The 20,307-nt window shown below is 41.4% G+C and overlaps 2 protein-coding genes across 5 annotated transcripts in view; both read left to right on the top strand.

Annotated features, from left to right (window-relative positions):
* The window catches only part of chrm3a (cholinergic receptor, muscarinic 3a), a 73,107-nt gene extending 64,488 nt beyond the window's left edge, over positions 1 to 8,619 (top strand). Inside the window, exons 3-4 of one of the 4 annotated variants that reach the window (XM_035606720.2) lie at positions 3,965 to 4,061; positions 4,712 to 8,619. In XM_035606720.2, coding sequence (XP_035462613.1) covers positions 3,992 to 4,061; positions 4,712 to 6,744 — 2,103 coding nt within the window. In that variant the 5' untranslated portion in view covers positions 3,965 to 3,991 and the 3' untranslated portion in view covers positions 6,745 to 8,619. The remainder of the gene's footprint in view (positions 1 to 3,964; positions 4,062 to 4,711) is intronic. The other 3 variants (XM_035606724.2, XM_035606722.2, XM_035606723.2) reach the window with 3 other exon arrangements.
* Positions 8,620 to 11,404: 2,785 nt separating this feature from the next.
* fmn2a (formin 2a) overlaps positions 11,405 to 20,307 on the top strand; it is a 33,604-nt gene continuing 24,701 nt past the window's right edge. Inside the window, exons 1-4 of the mRNA XM_035606694.2 lie at positions 11,405 to 13,649; positions 15,430 to 15,593; positions 18,603 to 18,737; positions 19,625 to 20,307. The exon at positions 19,625 to 20,307 is cut by the window's right edge and continues 90 nt beyond it. Of these exons, the coding sequence (XP_035462587.2) occupies positions 11,447 to 13,649; positions 15,430 to 15,593; positions 18,603 to 18,737; positions 19,625 to 20,307 (3,185 nt within the window). The 5' untranslated portion in view covers positions 11,405 to 11,446. The remainder of the gene's footprint in view (positions 13,650 to 15,429; positions 15,594 to 18,602; positions 18,738 to 19,624) is intronic.

The raw sequence follows: 20,307 nt of genomic DNA, 5'->3' as shown, positions 1-20,307 counted from the left end.
GTGCTATGGCAGGTGTAGGTTACATCATCTGTTGCTGTAGTATTTGCAGATGTAAAGTAAAATCTATGGGTGGTCTACTCCAGGTTTTGCGCACCAACAATGCTGCATTGCTCAATAGATAGAAATCGATTCCTGCAGTTACAGTAAGTTATGCCCTGCAACACACCATCCAGCTTTGAGGGATAGCATAGGCTTCACTGACATGATCTAGTGGACTGTTTTCTAACTGACATATCTTTATTATACTTAAAGTATAAGTTCAAAAAAAAACAACAACCCCAACCACAGTTTTGCGCACATGCTGCGCAAAACTGTGACCAGTGGTGGGCAACTACTAATATAATTATTTTTCCAGTAAAAAGTAGTGTAAGGAATTACAATTTCCAAAATAGTAATTATATTACAGCTACTGATCCAAGTAATGCTGCATTACTTATTATTGTATGATGACGTGTACGCGCGGGCAGGTCACGTCGGCTACGCCTACTATTCAAAAAGCTAAACAAAGGTTAAAGGATGACAGAGATCTGGAGAAGCTCATCGCCGGATATATCGTAGATGAGAGGTTTGAGAAGCTTCTGCTAATGACATACAATCATCGTTTCACTTCTGAACATTAGGACCACGCTTAATATGCCAGGGCAGATATAACAGAACAAAAAGCTGGACACAATATCAGCTTGGGTCTTATGCAACGTTTTTTGTTCAGTAAAACCATCAGATGCTCCTTGCTGCTCTCATGACTGAATATGCATAACCCCGCAAAAGTTATATAACGAGTAACATAAATAATTACTTTTAAAATCAAGTAATAAGTAAGGTAATATAATTACATTTTGAAAGAGTAATACGTAATAAGTAACTTATTACCCTTCCTGAGTAACTTACCCAACACTGACTGTGACATAATCTCTGACACAACAGCATGTTGGTTTTAGTTTTTTATTTTTCGGAAGGGATGGGTAGTTTTAGATGGACTTACATATAGTGAATGTTATTGGGCATTGTTGCTTTAAATACATGGTCAGTGCATCATGTATAGTCCTCTCTCTCCTACCCTCTGTCCTCTTGCCATAGGCAGCAATCTGCATATTGCGTGACAATGCAGCACTGCCAAAGCAGTAATGGCAATCACAAAGCCCCTGCTAGCATCTGCTGGATAAACTAAGTATGCATGCAGTTAGCCTGTAGTTACACTTTCAGCATCACCAATGCCTCACAACTCTGATATTGTCAGTCCAATCCAGCTCTGCATTGTTGATTCATTTTTCTCAGCTTTTCCTGCCAGGATGTTTTTGCTTGGAGTCTGTGGTTGAAAATAGTTCTGTTTTGTTTGGCTGCTTATGCCAAATATGTGTTTTTTTTACAATTATGCCTTATTATAGTAAACTCCTAAAACCCCTGGCTGCCTGCCCTCGCTCCAGCACAGACTACTCCTTCACTACATGAACAATGGGAGATAAATTTACAATTTGGAGACAAAGCCACATTCAAAAGTAAGCTGACAATAAGATTGTCTTTCTTTAAAAACAGACACCACTGGTTAAGCACCCTTGACTACATACTACAAAATAGAATTTGAAGAACAGCACAACTGTAACTGAAGGTATGTCGTGGTGCTCAAGAAGGTAGAGCAGCTTTAACTTTTATTAAAAAGTGCTTGTCAACATGAATCCTACCTGATGGATATCCTCTGCCCATATCACTGGTCCGGTAGATTAATGCTGAAAATAGAAACCTGGAATGGCCATGTATTAGTCACCCAATCATTTAGATGGATCCTTGAACCCAACTTGATTTGCTATGTCCAACCCTGCTGGCACAAATGCTTCAAAATGTCAGGGAACACGTAGCATTGCAACACAGTAAACGAGTATCGATTTGGTCTCTCTATACCTGAAACTATCACCCCTACGTGCCCGGGAGTCGAACTTAAGATGAAGGGCTAAACGTGGACTTGATCAGATAGACACTACTGTACAATAGCTTCACTGTAATAGAAGATGGTTCTCAATTTTTTAGCTAGCCCACCCATGTTGGAAGAGGTTGTTGTCATTCTGCGGCATGCTATTTTTAATCCAAAAAAGGCTTCATCAGTTCAATTTTAGGGAAAGACAAACCATACAATACCCCTCTGCCTGTGTTGTGTCGCCAGTTTCTGCTCCCGGGGGATAACAGATACATATGTATGGTAGGAACCATTGCAATCTGAGGAAACAGCAAGGCTTATTGTTTCATGTATAATTTTTTTTGCCATGGTGAAGTGAATGTTATGCATGAAAATAGAGCTTGAATAAACAGTGTACAGACACAGTGGGTATACACTGTTTTTTTTTCTTAAGAGAAAACTTGATGTGTCATGTTCTCCAATCAGTGTAATTGAAATTGTAAGCAGGTACAAGGAGTGTGATATTTTTTGCATCTTTCCTCCTCTGCTCTGCAAACCTATGACCTATGGCTTTAAAGTCTTCAATGTAATTGTCAGATTTTCCTTTGTTTGAACCTTATTATTTTATTTTTTTCTAATTTTATTTTCTATCTGCTGTGTTTAAAGCAAGTCAGTGTAGCAGATTAAAAATAGTTTACCATACTTTTAAAGCCACTGTATATACACAAAAACATTTTGCCTTTGTCCACCTATTAAAAGATGTTAAACACACGATAGTAGTATATTTCTGTCTCGGGTTAGGGATAATCAGCATAAATATCTGTGTGAAATGTGAGAGGATACTATCGGCATGGATGCGGTAATATGTGTCCCTAGTGGGGAGAGCAGGGAGCCTCAGTGTACGCTCAGCGTCACAAATAGTGTTGGCTACTGAGGTTCTTTAGCAGCTCGGTGGGAGGTCTGAGATTGTGTCAAGGCACAAGCGCAGTACTCTGTCTCAAATACCTTTCCCTCCGGGATGAGCTATTATGGGATTGCCATGGCTGCATTTCTATGTGTTTGTAGGTATTGTATGTATTTGTACAATCACCTACAGCTGAGTCTGAATAAATTCAAATCAGTATATTGATTGCTACAGATGAAAAGGCATCTTTTTTTGTCATATTTGAAAAGGTCACTTACTTAAGAAAGACACTTTTTTGTCAAAAGTACATGATTATATACATTTTTAAGGGATATTAAGAAATGAATGCACCCTATTCACAATTTTTTGATGTGGAAGAGTACATATACATAGCTAAGCCATATCCATAACCTCATGATTCAGATAACGTTCATAATATTCCAGAAGAGTGTGATTATTTTATAGGTTTTACACAATTGTGGTTTCTACATGACATTTGTGGCATGCGTGTGGATACATTTACTCAACATTCACTGACAAAGAACATGTTTAATTGAAAACTTCCTATTTTTCTCACTTTATCATAAATGTTGTTAAGCATCTCTTCTTTGCTTGCAACACACAAATGCATATACTGTACATGTCTGAATGTGAAATCAACACAGTAATAATCTTGAATTGGATAGGACATGATCCTTTACAGAATGCCACTCCAGACTTCTCAGTCTTCAGTCTCTGCACGGATTTCTCTAAACTCTCTAGATCTCTCTTGAATGTGTCTTCAACCTTCTCTTTACTAGGGGACTAATGAAACACCAGATCAACTCTGGTGACTAATTATCATGTGCCATAAAATTTGACACCAAAAGCCTCCGTATTCAGAGAGGAAGAAATGCCAGAATATCTCCCAAGGCTGTACAATGCTTTCTCTATCTGTGTATTTCCTTTGTCCTCCATTTTTATGCATGCTTCAAGCCTTAACCTGTTGCTAAGGTAATGTTGAACCCTACCAATGTAATTAGTAACATATTTCAGCATTTGACTCTGTGTATGATCAAATACTGTACCTGCTGTACTTGTCATTTTAAATGAATTAGTCAACTGTGAAGCAAACACCAGAGCTACATTTTAAATGAAGTTTACCTGTGTTCATCCCACACCTGATCTGACAGGAGAAAACTACCCCTGTCCAAGGCTTGATGATGTGCAAGGTGCAACAACATGGCTATCTTTACAGACTAGGCTGTCATGTGGGAAAATATTTTGCATGTAAGTGAAATGTTTTTGCATGTGGAAATCACAGGAAACCCATAGATATTGATTGCAACCTTTCTCTGTCACCAGTGTTGGCTATAGAGCCTATGTTTTATATAAATGGCTTGCAGTGTATTAACAATGTGCAATAGAGCTGCAACAGTTAATCGATTAATCGATTAGTAATCGAATGCTAAATTAATCGGCAACTATTTTGAAGTAGTTTTTATGAAGAAAAAAAAGTCTGAATTCTCTGATTTCAGCTTCTTAAAAGCTCCTCTATGACAGTAGACTAAATTCCTTTGGTGTGTGGACAAAACAAAACATCATCTTGGTGGTTTGGGAAACACGGTGGACATTTTATGGACCAAACAACTAATCGATTAATCGAGAAAATAATCAACAGATTATGAAAATAACCACTAGTTGCAGCCCTAATGTGCAAACAGGTCATCTACAAACGTAGTTATACGTGATTGAACAAGGAAGACAAATTAGACCCAAACATCCTTTCAGTCTTTTCAGACACCCAGCTTGGAAGAATAGCTTTCTAGCCTCATCTACTGGATAGGAATAGGAATGTCAGCTACTCATATGTACTTTCTCTGTTTCTTTGTCTCTGTCACTCTATCATTCTCCTGCTACATATCCTCCTTTATATCAAGTCTCTCTTCCCTTCCTCTATCTGCAACTTCCTACCTCCCTTTTCTGTCTTTCTGTCTCTCTCTTTAGAATATGCCAGGACATAACAATGAGCTCCAACAGCACAGACCATGGTCTCTTCCTGAGTGCCAACACATTACCACCAGCAGCCGGAGCCTACCCACAATCCAATGCTCTCCACCAAGGAGGAACTGGAGGAGCCCCCTGGTTTGTTCTTCATGTGAATACCCTGGATGATAATTCCTCTTCCACCAGCAAACTCTTAAACCTCACCTTAGAATCACAAAATGGGAACAGAACTGCAGTCCTCGATCCCTTGGGTGGCCACCCTGTGTGGCAGGTTGTCCTCATTGTCTTACTGACAGGAATTCTGTCTCTAGTCACCATCATCGGCAACATCCTGGTCGTGGTATCATTCAAAGTTAATCGCCAGCTGAAGACAGTCAATAACTATTTCCTGCTGAGCTTGGCTGTGGCAGACCTCATCATTGGGGTCATCTCAATGAACCTCTACACAGCTTATCTTGTGATGGGCTACTGGGCCATGGGCAACTGGGCCTGTGACCTATGGCTTACTATAGACTATGTGGCCAGCAATGCATCAGTTATGAACCTACTAGTCATTAGCTTTGACCGCTACTTTTCAATCACTAGGCCTTTGACTTACCGGGCCAAACGAACCACAAAGCGAGCCGGGATCATGATTGGCCTTGCCTGGTTTGTTTCTCTTGTTCTGTGGGCCCCAGCCATCCTGCTATGGCAGTATTTTGAGGGTGAAAGGACAGTGCCATCAGATCAATGCTACATTCAGTTCCTCTCAGAGCCCACTATAACCTTCTGCACAGCCATGGCAGCTTTCTATCTGCCTGTGACAATAATGAGTGTTCTATACTGGCGCATTTACATGGAGACACAGAACCGGTCGAAAGAGTTAGCTGGGTTACAGGGTTCAGGGGTTCGTGGTGGGATAGCAGGAAGAGGTGTGAATGGTGGGGGTGAGAAAACCCGCTTCGTCCATCAGACAGGAAGTTCTAGAAGTTGCAGCAGCTACGAGCTAACCAGGCTGTCCAAGAGGAGAAGCACCTGTCGGGAGCTGGTTGGCCGCTTCCACTGCTGGCCTGGGGTTCGTTCTTGGAGACCTAGTAGTACAAGGCAAGGGGAGGGAGATCCAGATCAGAGCAGCAGTGACAGCTGGAACAACAATGATGCTGCAGTCTCATTGGACCACTCTGGGTCTTCCGAGGATGAGGACTGTGGGGGCAGAGAGATGATTTCCCAGAGTCATGCTATTTTCTCCATTGTTCTCAGCCTGCCTGGCATAAAGGCAGCTGTCAACTCCCAGCTCACCTCATGTGATGATCTGGATGCAGCCTCAGAGGAGGATCCCCTCAAGGGAGCAGAGTATAACCGAGACAGTCTCTCAACAGTCGCCACTGCCACCACCACACCTCCCGATGGAGCAAGTAGTTCAGAAAATAGCTACTACCAACGCCTCAGCTCACGCAAAATACAGTCAATGCCTATCATCCAGGCTCCATCTAAACAAGGCTCTCTAGACGGTCCTCCAACAACTGCTACCACTGCCACTGACACAACCAGCGCAGCCACCAAATCCCCCTCTGTCCCATTGTCCTTCAAAGAGGCAGCTCTCGCAAAGCGTTTTGCAACTCGAGCACGGACTCAGATCACCAAGAGGAAGCGCATGTCCTTAGTGAAGGAGAAGAAGGCAGCTCAGACTCTCAGTGCCATTCTCTTTGCTTTCATCATCACATGGACACCTTACAACATCATGGTGCTGATCAATGCCTTCTGCGAAGTTTGTATCCCGGAGACCCTGTGGGCAGTCGGGTACTGGCTGTGCTATGTCAACAGCACAGTCAACCCCATGTGCTATGCCTTGTGCAACAAGACTTTCCGTACAACCTTTAAGATGATACTATTGTGTCGCTGGGACCAGAAGAAAAGGAGGAAGCAGCAGTTTCAACAGAGGCATTCAGTGGTCTTCCACAGAAAGATCCCCAGGGAATCTACGTAAAGGGCAGGAAGTTTAGACGGTTGATTACAGAGAATCAAAAGATTCAACATAGGGCAAGTAAGAAGCATCCATGTAGTTCTTTCTGTGGACTTTCTTTACTTGGAGATCCGTGATGTTTCTCTCTGCTAGTATGTCACAGGCGCAATCCTATGTGTTGGTTGTCAGGTATCGGTTTGTGTTGTTTCATCTAATTTGCAAAGCTGATTACGTGTGAAGGGTTGTTTAAGGCGAGTTTGAGAGGTGAAACGTCTCCATCTGTACTTGGAGTTCAATTTGTGCAGCTGAGAGAAAATTGAGTGGAAATAATAGAAAGGGCTTTAAAATGCATTGCAGGATAATTATTGAAGTGCTCTTGACACAATGGGAAAGAATATCATTATCATTGGGTCTGGGATTTAAATTTCTACAGTTTCTCTCTTTGGGTAACTAGATATGTAACGTGGTTTTGCATTTTAAACAAAACTATGTATCTGTATCATGTCGCTGAAAGCCAAGACAAAAATACTTTGTGTTCACAGGCTTCTACATTGTACTGATTTGACCTGCCATCTTCCTGACTGCCGTATGTTTTTATCAGAACATCTGTACATTGCCTTTCTACATGGATATAGCTTTCCTGTCTGATGGATTATAAAAAAGTTCTTAAATAGTGTCCTTACCTTATCAACAGATCTTTGTTATTTTTGTGATATTCATCTTTGGTTTTCTAGATATTCTTCAGATTTTGAGCCAGTCTGAAAATGATTCTTCTGATGAATTGAGTTGTGAATATTCTATGTGGCACCACAGCCAGTGAACTGCTGTTGTGTTCAATGTGATTGTTGTGGTTTTTATGGTGGAGACAATAAGTACATTGGTTGTGTTTTATGTACTTGTGGTTTTCTGTCAAGGGTATTGATTATACAATGATGATATTCTGTTTGTGTACATTTGGATATTTCTGACTTGATACACAATGATTGGTTGCACACACAAAGATGTCCATTTATGAAGATGTGTTTTGGTTTTACAATACCTTTTAGATTCATACAAACCTACACATCAAAGGAGCTTTTTGTAAATGGCCACCCATTTTTCATGTAGAGAAATGGCAGCCTCTAGTGGCTTGAGAAAAACTTGTTGTCTAGGTTCTGTCACTCCAACTTCAACAGTGCAGTATCAAAATCCCTTTATGCCAATATGAAGAAAAAATACACATTTTATCATAATTGCACAGCAGACATGGATACTTCTTGTACTGAGTCAGGTTAAAGTTATTGAATTTAGATTTAAGAAATTGTCATGTAAAAAAAATTACCCACAGTCATGGAAGGTACAATATTCAACAGTCTGTCATCACCTGGTTGTTTGTTTAAATTTCATATGATTTACGGGTTCTACTTTAAAAGTATTAATAAGACTTACAGACATTGATTTGTAAATAGACTGGACAAACAATCCATACCAACAACAGTTGAAATAAAGATGCCAACAGGGCAGGTGTTTATTTTGAGTTTTATTTTTAATGCACAATATCTTATTTCTTATCTTAAGTGGATGTTTTGACATTGTTGCTGCACTTCAATTTTTCAGTACGAATGTAAACTGTATCATGACACATGGCAAACGATGATTTAGAAGATTTAGTAGAATGGATTATGTACGATACAGTGGACATGCGTAATTTGCAAAGGAGATGTAATCTCATGCCTGTCAACAGTGGATTTTATGTCTGTTTTCAACACAATGTGCTCCAATGTCTTAATACATTCATCAAAATATGAGATTTTTGTACTTAAATATTGATAATGTTAACTAACACAAACATTTTGTTACATTTCAAGTATGCCAATCGTACTCATATTTTAAGTCAATAAATAAACTTTTTGACAGAAATGATTTGGGTTTTTTGTGTGTCACAAATCATTACATGAATGTTTGAATTTATTTTACCTCTAAGTGGATCCACTGCTGGATCAATTAATGTTTAATGATTAATATCACCCTGCTCCAAATATAACAAATTCCTAACTGAGGCTAGTTTTATTCTACAGCCATACAGCAGCGGACTAGACCTTTTTAAGGCGTTTCACGAGTGGTGTTTTTCATATTTTTGAAATTTGGTATGTTATTGTGGTAAATGTTAAATTGAATTCATATAGTGCTCTTCTAGTCTTATCAACCGCCCAAAGCGCTTTACAGTACAAGTCACATTCACCCATTCACACACACAGAACGACCCCCGCTACGTCCTTAGCCACGGCCACCTTCAGACGTCTATCAGAAGTTACAATTTTGCCATCAATTTGCCATCAGTGCTGTTCTGTTGTTAGACATTGTTCGGTATCGGCTGTAGATAGATAACTTTCTTTTCACTGTCACAGTCCATTGACAGCAAGTTATTTTACTTTTAGAACTAGAAAATTACATCACAAACCTGTACACCAACTATATTATTATATATTTAATATTAAAAAAATGCTTAAATGTTGTAACATGCTGCTTGTAAGAGCATCCAAATGTGATTTTTTATTATTTTCATTCAAAAACCAAACATATGGCGTTATTGAAATTTAGACTCTGTGGTGGTCAGTCTTTTATTTTGAGACAGGGTTTATGGTAAATGTGACCTTATCTTAACAGAGTTAAGAAGGTCATTATACAGCTGTGGAATTGATTTATTGTGACCCAATAACGGGGTTATATGTGTTAAAAATGTATTTATATTTGATCATGCCTTTCTCCAAAAACCAAATCAACTACTCCAAGCTCTTTTATTGAACAATATTCAGTGATTCATGGTTCACTGATGGTTGTAGACATGGTGTCGGGAGTCATTGAAATTGAGACTCGTTCATCAAACCTTTAACTCAACATACTGTTCCAAAAAGTAGGCTTAATGATTTACGTGCATACAGTTGTTGTTTTATACCTGCAACAATGTTGTTGAATTTTGGTCAAGATAGATTCTGTCGATGATGATAACAGTTTCAAAACCCTACAAGCCCCAGCAGAATCATGTTTGAATGTTGCTTTAATATTCCTGTTGGGAAAAAAAGAATACAATTCATTTTTCTTCTATTTTTCTTTGACTGTAAGTGTCTTAATGATCTCACAGCGTAGCCACTGTGATCAGAAGCCTGACGGGACTAAGGTCTCAGACATGTATAGTAACAGCTTCTGTTGGGAGGACAAAGCTGTTACTACCAAAGAGGACTAACTCATTTGTTGATTGCAGGGATGGACTTAAAAGTGGCGCCCTGCTTCACTCAACCAAAAGTAGCATAAACTGGTCAACTAAGTATCCCATGAGCTGGTGAAAGCAGTTGCTAACTTTTCTGTTTCATGTGACTGTCATGATTTTCTGACAATAACATCAGGAGTGAATGACTGAGTTTAAGCAGGAACTGAATAAACAGAAAAGTGCTCACAGACTGTTGCACAGCTCTGTATGTTCCCACGTTGAGGCCTGATGGAGCCTGCGAGAGGACTGTCAGACAGCGCTAATGGGAGATGGCCACAGAGACCAGACATGTGATGAGAAAAATACCAACTTCATGTGACCCATGTCTAAGGAGCGGCTCCTAAGCAAAGACAAGCAGCCGTTTGTGTTGCTTTCTCCAGTCAGTGCTGAACCACTGAGGAGAATCCACCAGACAGGCAAGTAGACCCATTTATGACAAACAATTTTAAGAGAAATCCAGGAGGGTTTTCTACTGTTTTATTTTTGTCTTTTTCATAAATGACTGAATTTGACTCAATTTTGATTCATGTTGATGTGATTACATTATTTGTGTTTTACCAAGAAAACACTCAAACATGTTCTGAAGTGTTCAAATAGAAGAGGGGAAAGTATCAATTACTAAGTCTTTGGATGAATACAAACTTGCTAAATATGTTCAATGGTCATGTCTAATTAGTGTTTTTATATTTAGAATCCTTAATTCAAGAATTTGTGTCACTTATTTGCTTGCGTGTAAAGAAACAAAAACAACAAAGTATTTTTAATTTCAGTTAGAAGACTTGACTTTGAGTGTACCACACCCATAGGCATTGGTCAGCCATTTGGTACAGACTAATTCTAGAGACTCAAGACTAGTTCAAATAGTAATTTTATTTATGATAACAAATGTAGATCAACAATTTGCATAAAACATCTACTTTGGCATGAGACTAATTTTCTTTGATGTTTACATGGAACTAATATTTGCTATATGATTATATCTGGGCTTCAGATCATGTCTCTTTTCACTATGGATGGTCTGTTGATAATTTTCTCAATTGAGTATTGGTTTGATCTTATAATAGCTGTGTAATAACAGTGAAAAAGAAACATCATAAGTGCCTATTGCTCGTCACCTGCACAAAACCCTAAGATATACAGTTCACGCAGAAGAGGATGAGAACCAGCAAATAGAGAAAGTTGACACTACCAAATTTATCATGTTTTTGTGTAAAGCAAACAAACTATTGCGTGATTAGTAAAATCTTTGATAAATCATATATTAGTTGCCATTTACTTTTCTGACGAACTAATTGATAAAAAAAATAAACTAATCAATAAGCACTACAGTTTTTCTATGTGACATTGACAATTAATATTAGTAATTGATTGTAAAACTCTTAAATATAGAATGAGTCAATGGGAATTTTACATTTTCTTTTTTCTTTACGTCAGCCTGTGTAGGTCATCTCCCTTCTGGATGAAGCCACAGTGTTCAGGATGCAAACTATTAAGACTGTAGAGACCCAAGTGCCCTTTCTGAAAGAGAGCTTCTTTACCACCACTTTCAAAGGAAGGAGGAAGAGCAGCGTTACCAACCTCCTCCGTAAACAACAGCACTCACTCCTTAATCAACAAAACCAACAACAGTGTATTTTAGAGGATCACCAGCAGCATCCTCAGCTATTTCTTCCCCTTTCAATCGAAAATGGACAAGGCCAGCTCACTCCGGAGCATCAGCGGCTTGCCCGCTCAACCAGCAGCCCGTTATGCAAGACAGCCGAGTTTACAGGAGCAGATGGGGATAGAAAGGAGGGGCAAAAAGAGAGGAGGGATCAGAGAGCGAAAGAGGCTGTGCAGGGGAAGGGGGGGAAGCAAGCAGTGAGTGGTAGCAAGCCCGCGGCTGTCAGTGCCAGTCTCCTCCTCCTTTCATCATCATCATCAGCGTCACCAGGGGAGGCAGCATCATCCTCACAGCTGCCTTTTACTGTGGTGGGCAGACAGCGGGGATTACGTAGCTCTGAAAGTGCTGTGACCAACAGAGGACCAGCATCAGTAGCATCACAGGAGGCAGCCCAGCGTGCCCAGCGTGCCCAGCGTGCCCAGCCTCGACCCCAGCAGTATGGCCTGTTAGCCAAGGGTGTCCGCCTGCTCAAGAACATGGGGAACCAGGAGACAAAGACCAAGAAAGGGGGAGGAAGTGGTGGAGCACCAGGGGATGTCTCCTGTGATGGTGATGCTGATGAGATGGAAGTGGACAAAAAATCTAAGAAGTCCCACAGCAAGATAAGTAAAGGAGGAGGAGAACAAAGTAGTAAGAAGAAAGCAAAGTCAGAGTCAAAAGGTTCTGTTTTTTCAGGCATCAGGAAGAGTTTATCCAAGGCGAAAGGCTTTTCTAAGGATGACATGTTGGAAGATGGGAGGTCTGCAAACTTTGGTAAAGCAGGGCTCAAACGCAGTGCAGAGGTGAGCCTGTCGACTGCTGAGATAGGAATGCTATCAGATGTCGATGGAGATCTAAGCTGTCACCAATCTATAGCGGATGAGTTTGGCCAGAGGACAAGTTCAGGGTCAGACGCTGACCTCTACAGTTTTCACTCTGTCGCAGCTGAAAATGAAGACTTGCTCTCTCACATCCAGCAGGCCATGAGAGAACAATGTTTGGCCAGTGACAGGGCACTGGAAAGGGTAACTGGCCATTTACCTGAAGACGGGACCTCTGAGGGGAACAAAGCCCCTGAGACGGGAATGTTTCACCAGCAGTTTAATATTGATAAGGAAGTTGGGAGTGGAAGAGTGGATCAGGAAATAAGTTTTGGGTATAAGGAAGTAGAAAATGAAAGCTGTGATATACCCATATCAAGAAATTCTTCTGGTCCAGGGTCCTTGAGTGAGAGTGGTCCACCATTTTCAGCCGCAGATACTGAAAGAAGCAGTAGCAGCCTTTTCCCAAAGACTAACAGCACATATAGCTTCCCCGATACTACAGCCACCACCACATCGTATGAGAGTGCAGAGGAGCCCCAGGAAGACCTGGAGAGCCCAGTTCTTCACCCAGGTAATCTGGCTGCACAGAGCAAAGACACACATATGCCATGTGTTCGCTTGGACCCCGTGGTGGCAGGGCCAATGGGGGCTCACAAAAGTGCTAGCAGCATGGAACTGTCCATGGAGAGGGAGGAGCAAGAGGAAACTGGTAGACAGGACCTCCTGTCCCTGAAAAGAAGGAAGAGTAGTATGTCTTTTAGCCAGCTAACAACAGATAGTCCCCATGTTTCTCTTCCTAGACGGACATCCTCCAGCTCCCCCTCCACTGTCAAACTCTACCCTCCAGTCCACCCCTCATATGTTAAGACCACCACCAGGCAGCTCACCTCACCAATCGGCTCCCCTATCACCAGCCCCAATGTGCCCAGGAAAACAGACCCTACTGTTATTCCACTGGAATCCAAGGGGGCCCAGGGATTTGGGAGGAGCAAGCAAAGGTCCTGTTCCATTGCTGGGCCCCTCACTGTGTCTGCAGAGTGGTGCGAGGAGCTGGATGAGCAAAGAGGAAGGCAGGGTGGCGAGGCCAATTTCCCAGAGCAGGAGACACCAGAGAAGATTCACACAGGTGGGACATACTGGACACTGGGCTCCAGGAGAGCACATTATGGTCGACAGAACTCCACAAGTGCAGTGCCCTATCTGGATGTCTTCTCTGGTGAGTCACACACGAAACAGGTGGCTGATCTGTCACAACACAAAGTTTAGTCAGTATATAGGAGTTTTCATTAAAAAAAGTAGATTGGGCTTTTAGTGTAGACTCCTTCACTGATTTGTCCTTGATTATGTAAAAAGAACCCAAAATCATTAGCAGTACAACCCACCAACTTAGTCATGTTGGAGTGATTATGGATGGCATTGTGCTGTCGTAGATAAAATGGCAAACATTAAGAACTAATTTGCTCATTTATTTAACAAAAATTGCAGTGATAGGTCTCTATTTGGATGGTATGAACCAGTCTCTTGAAACGTTTAATCAACTGCATGATACAAGGAAGTGTGAAACTATGAATGAGCAGTAACCACAGGGTCGGAAGTAATTAATGAAGAGGGAGAGAAGAAAGAATTATTGACTTTATTGGCTTTATTGACAAGTGGTTTTAGGACAGATGCCGCCTTCTAATAAATACCTCTCATCTGTTGTGGTGCCTTTCAAGAGCTCAGCTGCTCTCTTCTGACTGCGCCTATGTTCATGAAGCAGAGGACTGAATGACAACACTAGAGGATGCTAAACCCAAGTGACAGTTTGTATGCCTGGCAGAAATGAGTCATGATGTTAGATCCATTCGCATTACATCAGGTGAATGTAGCAATACAATGGCAATAGTTTGTATCCAGAATTCCAAATGACATCAACATTTGACCTGTCTGACTTTTCAATAATTGTAGAGTATTTGCTGTCCTCTTAACTCAAACAAATTTTGTTTTATTTCACCAGTCAATCATGCACTAATTCAGCACTTACAGTAAAAACAATAATTTTGGCAATTTCCATGTTTTGTATCGCCCTTAGGAGGGGATGGGAGCATTGAGAGGAAAGAGGGAAATGTATGTAAATGTTATCAAATGTAATACAATGATAACGGAAACTTATATGTCCCATAATTTATGAAACAAAATCAATTTTCAGCTTTAGCCCTAATTGGTGGATGAAACTCCACATGACCATGAGTCATGCGATTTAGTGAACTCATCGGTGTTATCTCATGAGTCACATGGTTAAAAAGCCATGATGCTAGTCTAACAACATTAACAACTAACGAGTGTTGATCCTTCTGAAGAAATGGAGCTATGTTTTCTTTTTGGCTCCACATCCTATTTTGATGTCAATATGGTTCCAAACCCCTCATGATTACTTCTGCTCCTGACACCCTCAAGAAAAATAATTATTCTCTTTTCTTTTTTCGTCTGGTTCCATGACAAAAAGAGTTTATTCTTTGCATGTATACTTCCCATGACAAAGAGAGATCTTTCTTTCTTTCTTTATTATATCAGATGCAGAATTAACAAGCTTTACAACCACATTGCATGGTTAAGTTGTGTTTTCGTTCACTGCCAAAAACACGTTTTAATCAAATCAAGATCAACCATCACTGTTATAAAACCAAAATAGCAGTTTAAAGGCTGATAGTGATATTATTATATGCAGTGTGTGGTAACTTGTTGTGCTGCACAACTAACACCATCTCTCTTGTCACCCACGTGTAAACGGTGTTAAAGGAGTTTGCAAATGTAGGTGTTTCATCACCACATCTGAAACTGAGAGATCTCTCCTCTCCTCTTTGTTATGCCGTCTATAAATAAATAGTGTAAAGATATTAATCAGACTCCAGAATCTGAATTACTTTATATGAACATCCCTCTCCACATAAAAAAACTGAGCCTTGTATCCTCCCCACCTGTGTAATCCTGGCATTCGACCTCTCTTCTCTTCTCAGGTCGGGCTCTGTTGGACAGACTGTGTATGCTTCATGGAGATGGGTCTACAGAAGAGGAGGCAAAGGAGTTGTGTCACCGAATACGGGTCCAGGGTCTGCTGCAGCCCTTCGGCGAAAGCTGCGCAGGGCTCCCGGGTGACAGCACTTCCTCAGCAGTCTTTCACGTGAGGCCGTTCACTTCACTGCATGTCACAAGCTTCCTTAACGCTACTGAGCCCAATGCTGAGGTTTTTTGTTCACTACACAATAATCAAATTATAGGAGCAGGTAGGGGCATTTTCAGACAGCATGGGTTTTTTAACCTGAACTTTAACTTGCCAAGTTGTGATGTGTCTTTGTTATAGATTGTCCAAAGGGCAAACAAAGGGATTTACGTCTCACTTTACCTTGTCATGACAACTCGTTGCCTGAAAACAGTATAACGTTGGCTGGACGTTCTTATCAGATAAAATGCTCTAAGAATGGAATAGTCATTTATTTATATGCATTATCCTGCAAAACGTATCCAGTATGTTTCCCCTTATCAAGTCAAGTCAAGTCAACTTTATTGTCAATTCCTGCAGTACTGTTCCAGACATACAGGGGAATTGAAATTTTTTTTATCTCAGACCCATAGTGCAATAGTACGAAACCAAAAAACAAAACAGAAAATAAGATAAGTCATGTATACAATAAATAAATTCTATCTTACTGTGATTCATCCTAGAGACATTTAATAATCTGAAGAGCAGCAGTACCAGTAGAATCAAACCTCTCACCATGTGAAAGTGGATTTCACAAATCTTAAATTCTTCAGTCCAATATCGTTTTGCCCAGATCTCATCGAATGTGCATCATACTCCCCTGTACAGTTCACCGAGGCCACTGTCAAAGCCTGTTCTTTCGAGGTTTCCTTCTAGCTGGGTCCATCTAACTGAACTTTAATGTTGCTATACTGTTTGATTTGAGTTATCTATATAGAATATATACATATAACTATGGAGACATCTTTTAATCCTGTATTACATTCATAGCTCTGTAGCTGCGAGCTTGGCTTAGCGTGGCTTGTTATTTTTTGTCTCTTGAATACCAAAGAATTTCCACAGATTAGTGCTGGTCTCTCGCTGCACAATGCACCTCCCCCACAGATTAACATGCATGGACATATACTGTCCATGTTCATATGCAAACTGAGAGACAAACAACTAAACACACAGACAAAACCAAGATTACATTCATGCCCTGAAGCGGTGTTGTTCACATGAATACAAACCTCTCCAATCCAACCCCATGCTTGAGTAGTGTGCGCTCACATTAGGCCACAAATGCAGAGCACTTTCCGGTTGTGTCTGCCAAAGGTCCACAGTTGCATGAGGATGTTAAAGACACGTGTGCCCTCATATATACAACAGGACAGGCCACGACACCCACACATGTTCGGACATTTCCTCCCATGGCTGGATTCATGCAGTGCGTCTGAAGCTCACAGACGGTCACACACAGACATGTACACATGAACACATCTGTGCCTGCGTAGACCATCTGCTGACCACGTTATGCAACAGCTCCACGTGCCCTGTGCTCAGGCTGCTCTTCCCCAGCAAAATGCTCCTCACTCATCTTGGCCCCGGGGTCCTGCATTATTCAGCTTGACCAAGAACAACCTTTGCTGTTGCCTCTGAAAGAACATTGCTATTGTTTTCTGTGGCACAGCTAATCACCCTTTTGAAATCAATCATCGGCCGGTCTTTGTTCCTCTGCAGCCTTTTCATTTCAACCTTTTGTAATACCTCATCATATCAGGAAATATTATTTCCTGATATTATTATTTTAATACCTTACTGCATCACCTCAGTCTTGTCTTTCTTGATCTGCCCTTACTTTTATTTCAATTTGTATCTCTCATCCTGTTTGTCCTCCCTTTTTGCTATATATGGCATTGTGAATGGTTTGCAGTTTGTCTGCATGAAGTTAAATACTCCAACTGCTTCAGTCAGTTTAAAAGTGGGATTTGGGGACGATGATTGCCACATATTTTGCACTTCATTGCAGCAAAACATTTCTGAGTGGATGAACACTAATTAGTAGCATTGGCTTACATCAGTCGGGCATGCATTTTGTACTTGTGCATGTTTCTAACTGTAGGTCAGGTGATCAAAGTTCAGCTAATGGATTTTGTCCCAGGTGAAACACTAAGAAAACATCAAAATACAAATATGTAGGGTGCAAGTCTCTGAAAAAGCTTGCATATTAATGCGCACACATGATTCGCTTACACAGTAAGTCTACTGTTCCATTATTTGTTTTTCATTGTGGCATAGATTTGTCACTGTGTTGCATTAAGCTAAATTCCACCTTCCATAGAAAAAATGAATTATAGAAGCAGAAAATGTATTTGAAATTACTTGATTACTAACCCTTGATGAGGGGGCACAACACTGTTTACATGTGCAACATATTTTGACCCTTGCCACCAGCAGAGCACACAGACCACATAACTAGGTCATCTGAATGAGCTTCAGTCCTTGTGGGTTTCTGCTGTCATGTCTGCTATTGTCTTTAGGATATAAAAAGTACTATAACAGTTTGTGGATGGATACAAATACAAATGCACTAATTCTCAGATTTTAATTAGTTGCTTGTGTGAGGTCATTAAGAAGGATCTTTTTGTGTGACATTGTAACATATTAAAAAGACACACAATTACACCAGTCATGTGATCGTCAGACATGGAGTGACACTGACTTCACCATCAGCAGAGTGAGGAGATGGATTTAGGCAGTAGTGCTCTTTATTATATATAACCTTTAATTATTTGAGTTCAAATGTAACTGCAGATCAGGTCAAGTGCAGATGTCATGATGGCAGAAATAGTATAAGATTTCGTCATTAATCATTGTACCTTTTAATTGAAACTACATGATGCTATGAGACGATGAGCTAAAGGCCACCGATTAGCTTTCACAGTCAGTTTTTTTGTTATTTGGTGCAACATTGGTTTGGCCAACTACTCACCACTGCTTATGATCCTCAAGTGTTTCCACATTTGAAGCTTACAGAAAGGGCTACAGTACAACTCATATCCCAGGTGGATTAATCATGGTGCATCGCAACATTGGTTCACACTGAATGACATATATCTTGGATCTTATTTCATTTATACCATCTGCATCTGTTTTTTAAACTGTGCACAGGAAGAACAGCTGTACACCTGGGCATCTGTCGGCCTGCCAGTGTCTTCCCACATGTGGGAACTCTACGGGGGGCGGAGCACGAGCAGAGTGCAGAGCATGAGGTCCCCTTTGACACCAGGAGCTCCACACTCTCAGGTTGGTTGCATCCTGTCTTCATTGATAGATATTTTATAGTAAGTATGATCTGTCTACACTCATATCGGATGCTTGGTTTGGTTTATAGCATTTTGTTTTACTAGTAAGATCCGATAGCATCAGCTTGTCAGTTCTTTTTTGTAATTAAAAAAATTACTTTCTTGCAAAGTAGATTATTTTTATTAAAACTACATGAGACATCAAGATATTAATATTTGGAAATACAAACCATTTTGTCCATACAAGATTATGGGGCGTTGGGGGAATTATTATCCTTCTGTCACTGAGGAATACAGTAAACCTCAGTCCCACCACTCAGAAGTTGCTTCCTTTTCCACCAGAGGTCAGACTTGTCTTGAAAGTTGTGTTGGGTTGTTGCAGTGGCTCACTCTCTTTGCTCGAGAAGCTCATAAATTAAGGAGCCATAGTGGACATTTTCTGTAAGATTCAGTGATGTGACCACAACTTGGGAATGTGTACTCGCAGACACAGACTCTCCCCCATGCGAGGTCCAATGAGACTTGCTGTCTCTGGGGTCAAATCTCTCAGTATCCCCTCATCCCTGCTCTAACCAGTCTGGAGCCAGAGGTCTGATGGAGTCTAGACATAATGGCCTGTCTTGACTCCCCTTTAGCTCATAGCTCTGTCACTAAGCTCCTTCAGTTGTGGGTGTTTCTATTGTTTATAAAAACATAATTTATTGAAATGATAATGTGTCCAAGATTTAACAGCAGCACATTTTCTATGTGTTTTCCACATTTAGAGTTCAAGATGGGGTTCAAAACCAGCTTTTGAAGGAGGTTTCATGTAGGAAAAACCCATTTGTGAATCCTAATGAAGTGGCATGTTAGCTGAAATTGTTGTTGTTTTTTTTCCTTCATTGACAGACAGAGTCCAGCAGGTTGAAGTCAGGCCAGTCATCCTCAGAGGATGAAAGCTGTCTCGTCCCTCAACTGGAGAAGACCATTGATGACCTGCGGATTAAGATCGCTGTGTTGCAGGGCCAGCAGGCCTCCTCGGGCAGCAAGGGCAATATTGGTGCTCTGGGCGTTGCGCATAACAAGGAGACGCAGTTAAGAGAGGGACGTTTGGGAAAGACGATCCAGGAGGTGTCCGTCCAGACCTCGCCTGTGGAGGAGGGGTTTAAGTTTGACGTGCCTCGCAGCGGAGGATCGGGCAGCGCCGTGTCCTCTGTTACTTCCTCCGTACCCAAATCTACAGAGGGCTTTGTTTGCACATGCCAGCAGATGCAACAGAGCAGCACCCATCCACCCCCACCTCCCCCTCCTCTACCCCCTCCACCTTTACCAGGCGGTGTCCCTCCTCCTCCACCCCCACCTCCCCCACCCTTACCTGGTGTTGGACCTTGTCCACCACCGCCGCCTCCTCCTCCTCCCCTTCCACCACCACCACCAGGTTTTGGACCTCCACCACCTCCACCACCTCCCCCTCTGCCTGGTATGGGCCCTCCCCCACCACCCCCTCCACCTGGAATGGGCCCCCCACCACCGCCACCGCCCCCAGGCTTCGGGCCTCCACCTCCACCAGGCTCCATGCCCTCCATGATGGT

This window comes from Scophthalmus maximus, chromosome 10, assembly GCF_022379125.1.
Source record: "Scophthalmus maximus strain ysfricsl-2021 chromosome 10, ASM2237912v1, whole genome shotgun sequence".
In the NCBI taxonomy this organism is placed as follows: domain Eukaryota; kingdom Metazoa; phylum Chordata; class Actinopteri; order Pleuronectiformes; family Scophthalmidae; genus Scophthalmus; species Scophthalmus maximus.
Note: the sequence above shows the minus strand (reverse complement) of the source record. Positions and strands in the feature narration are given on the sequence as shown.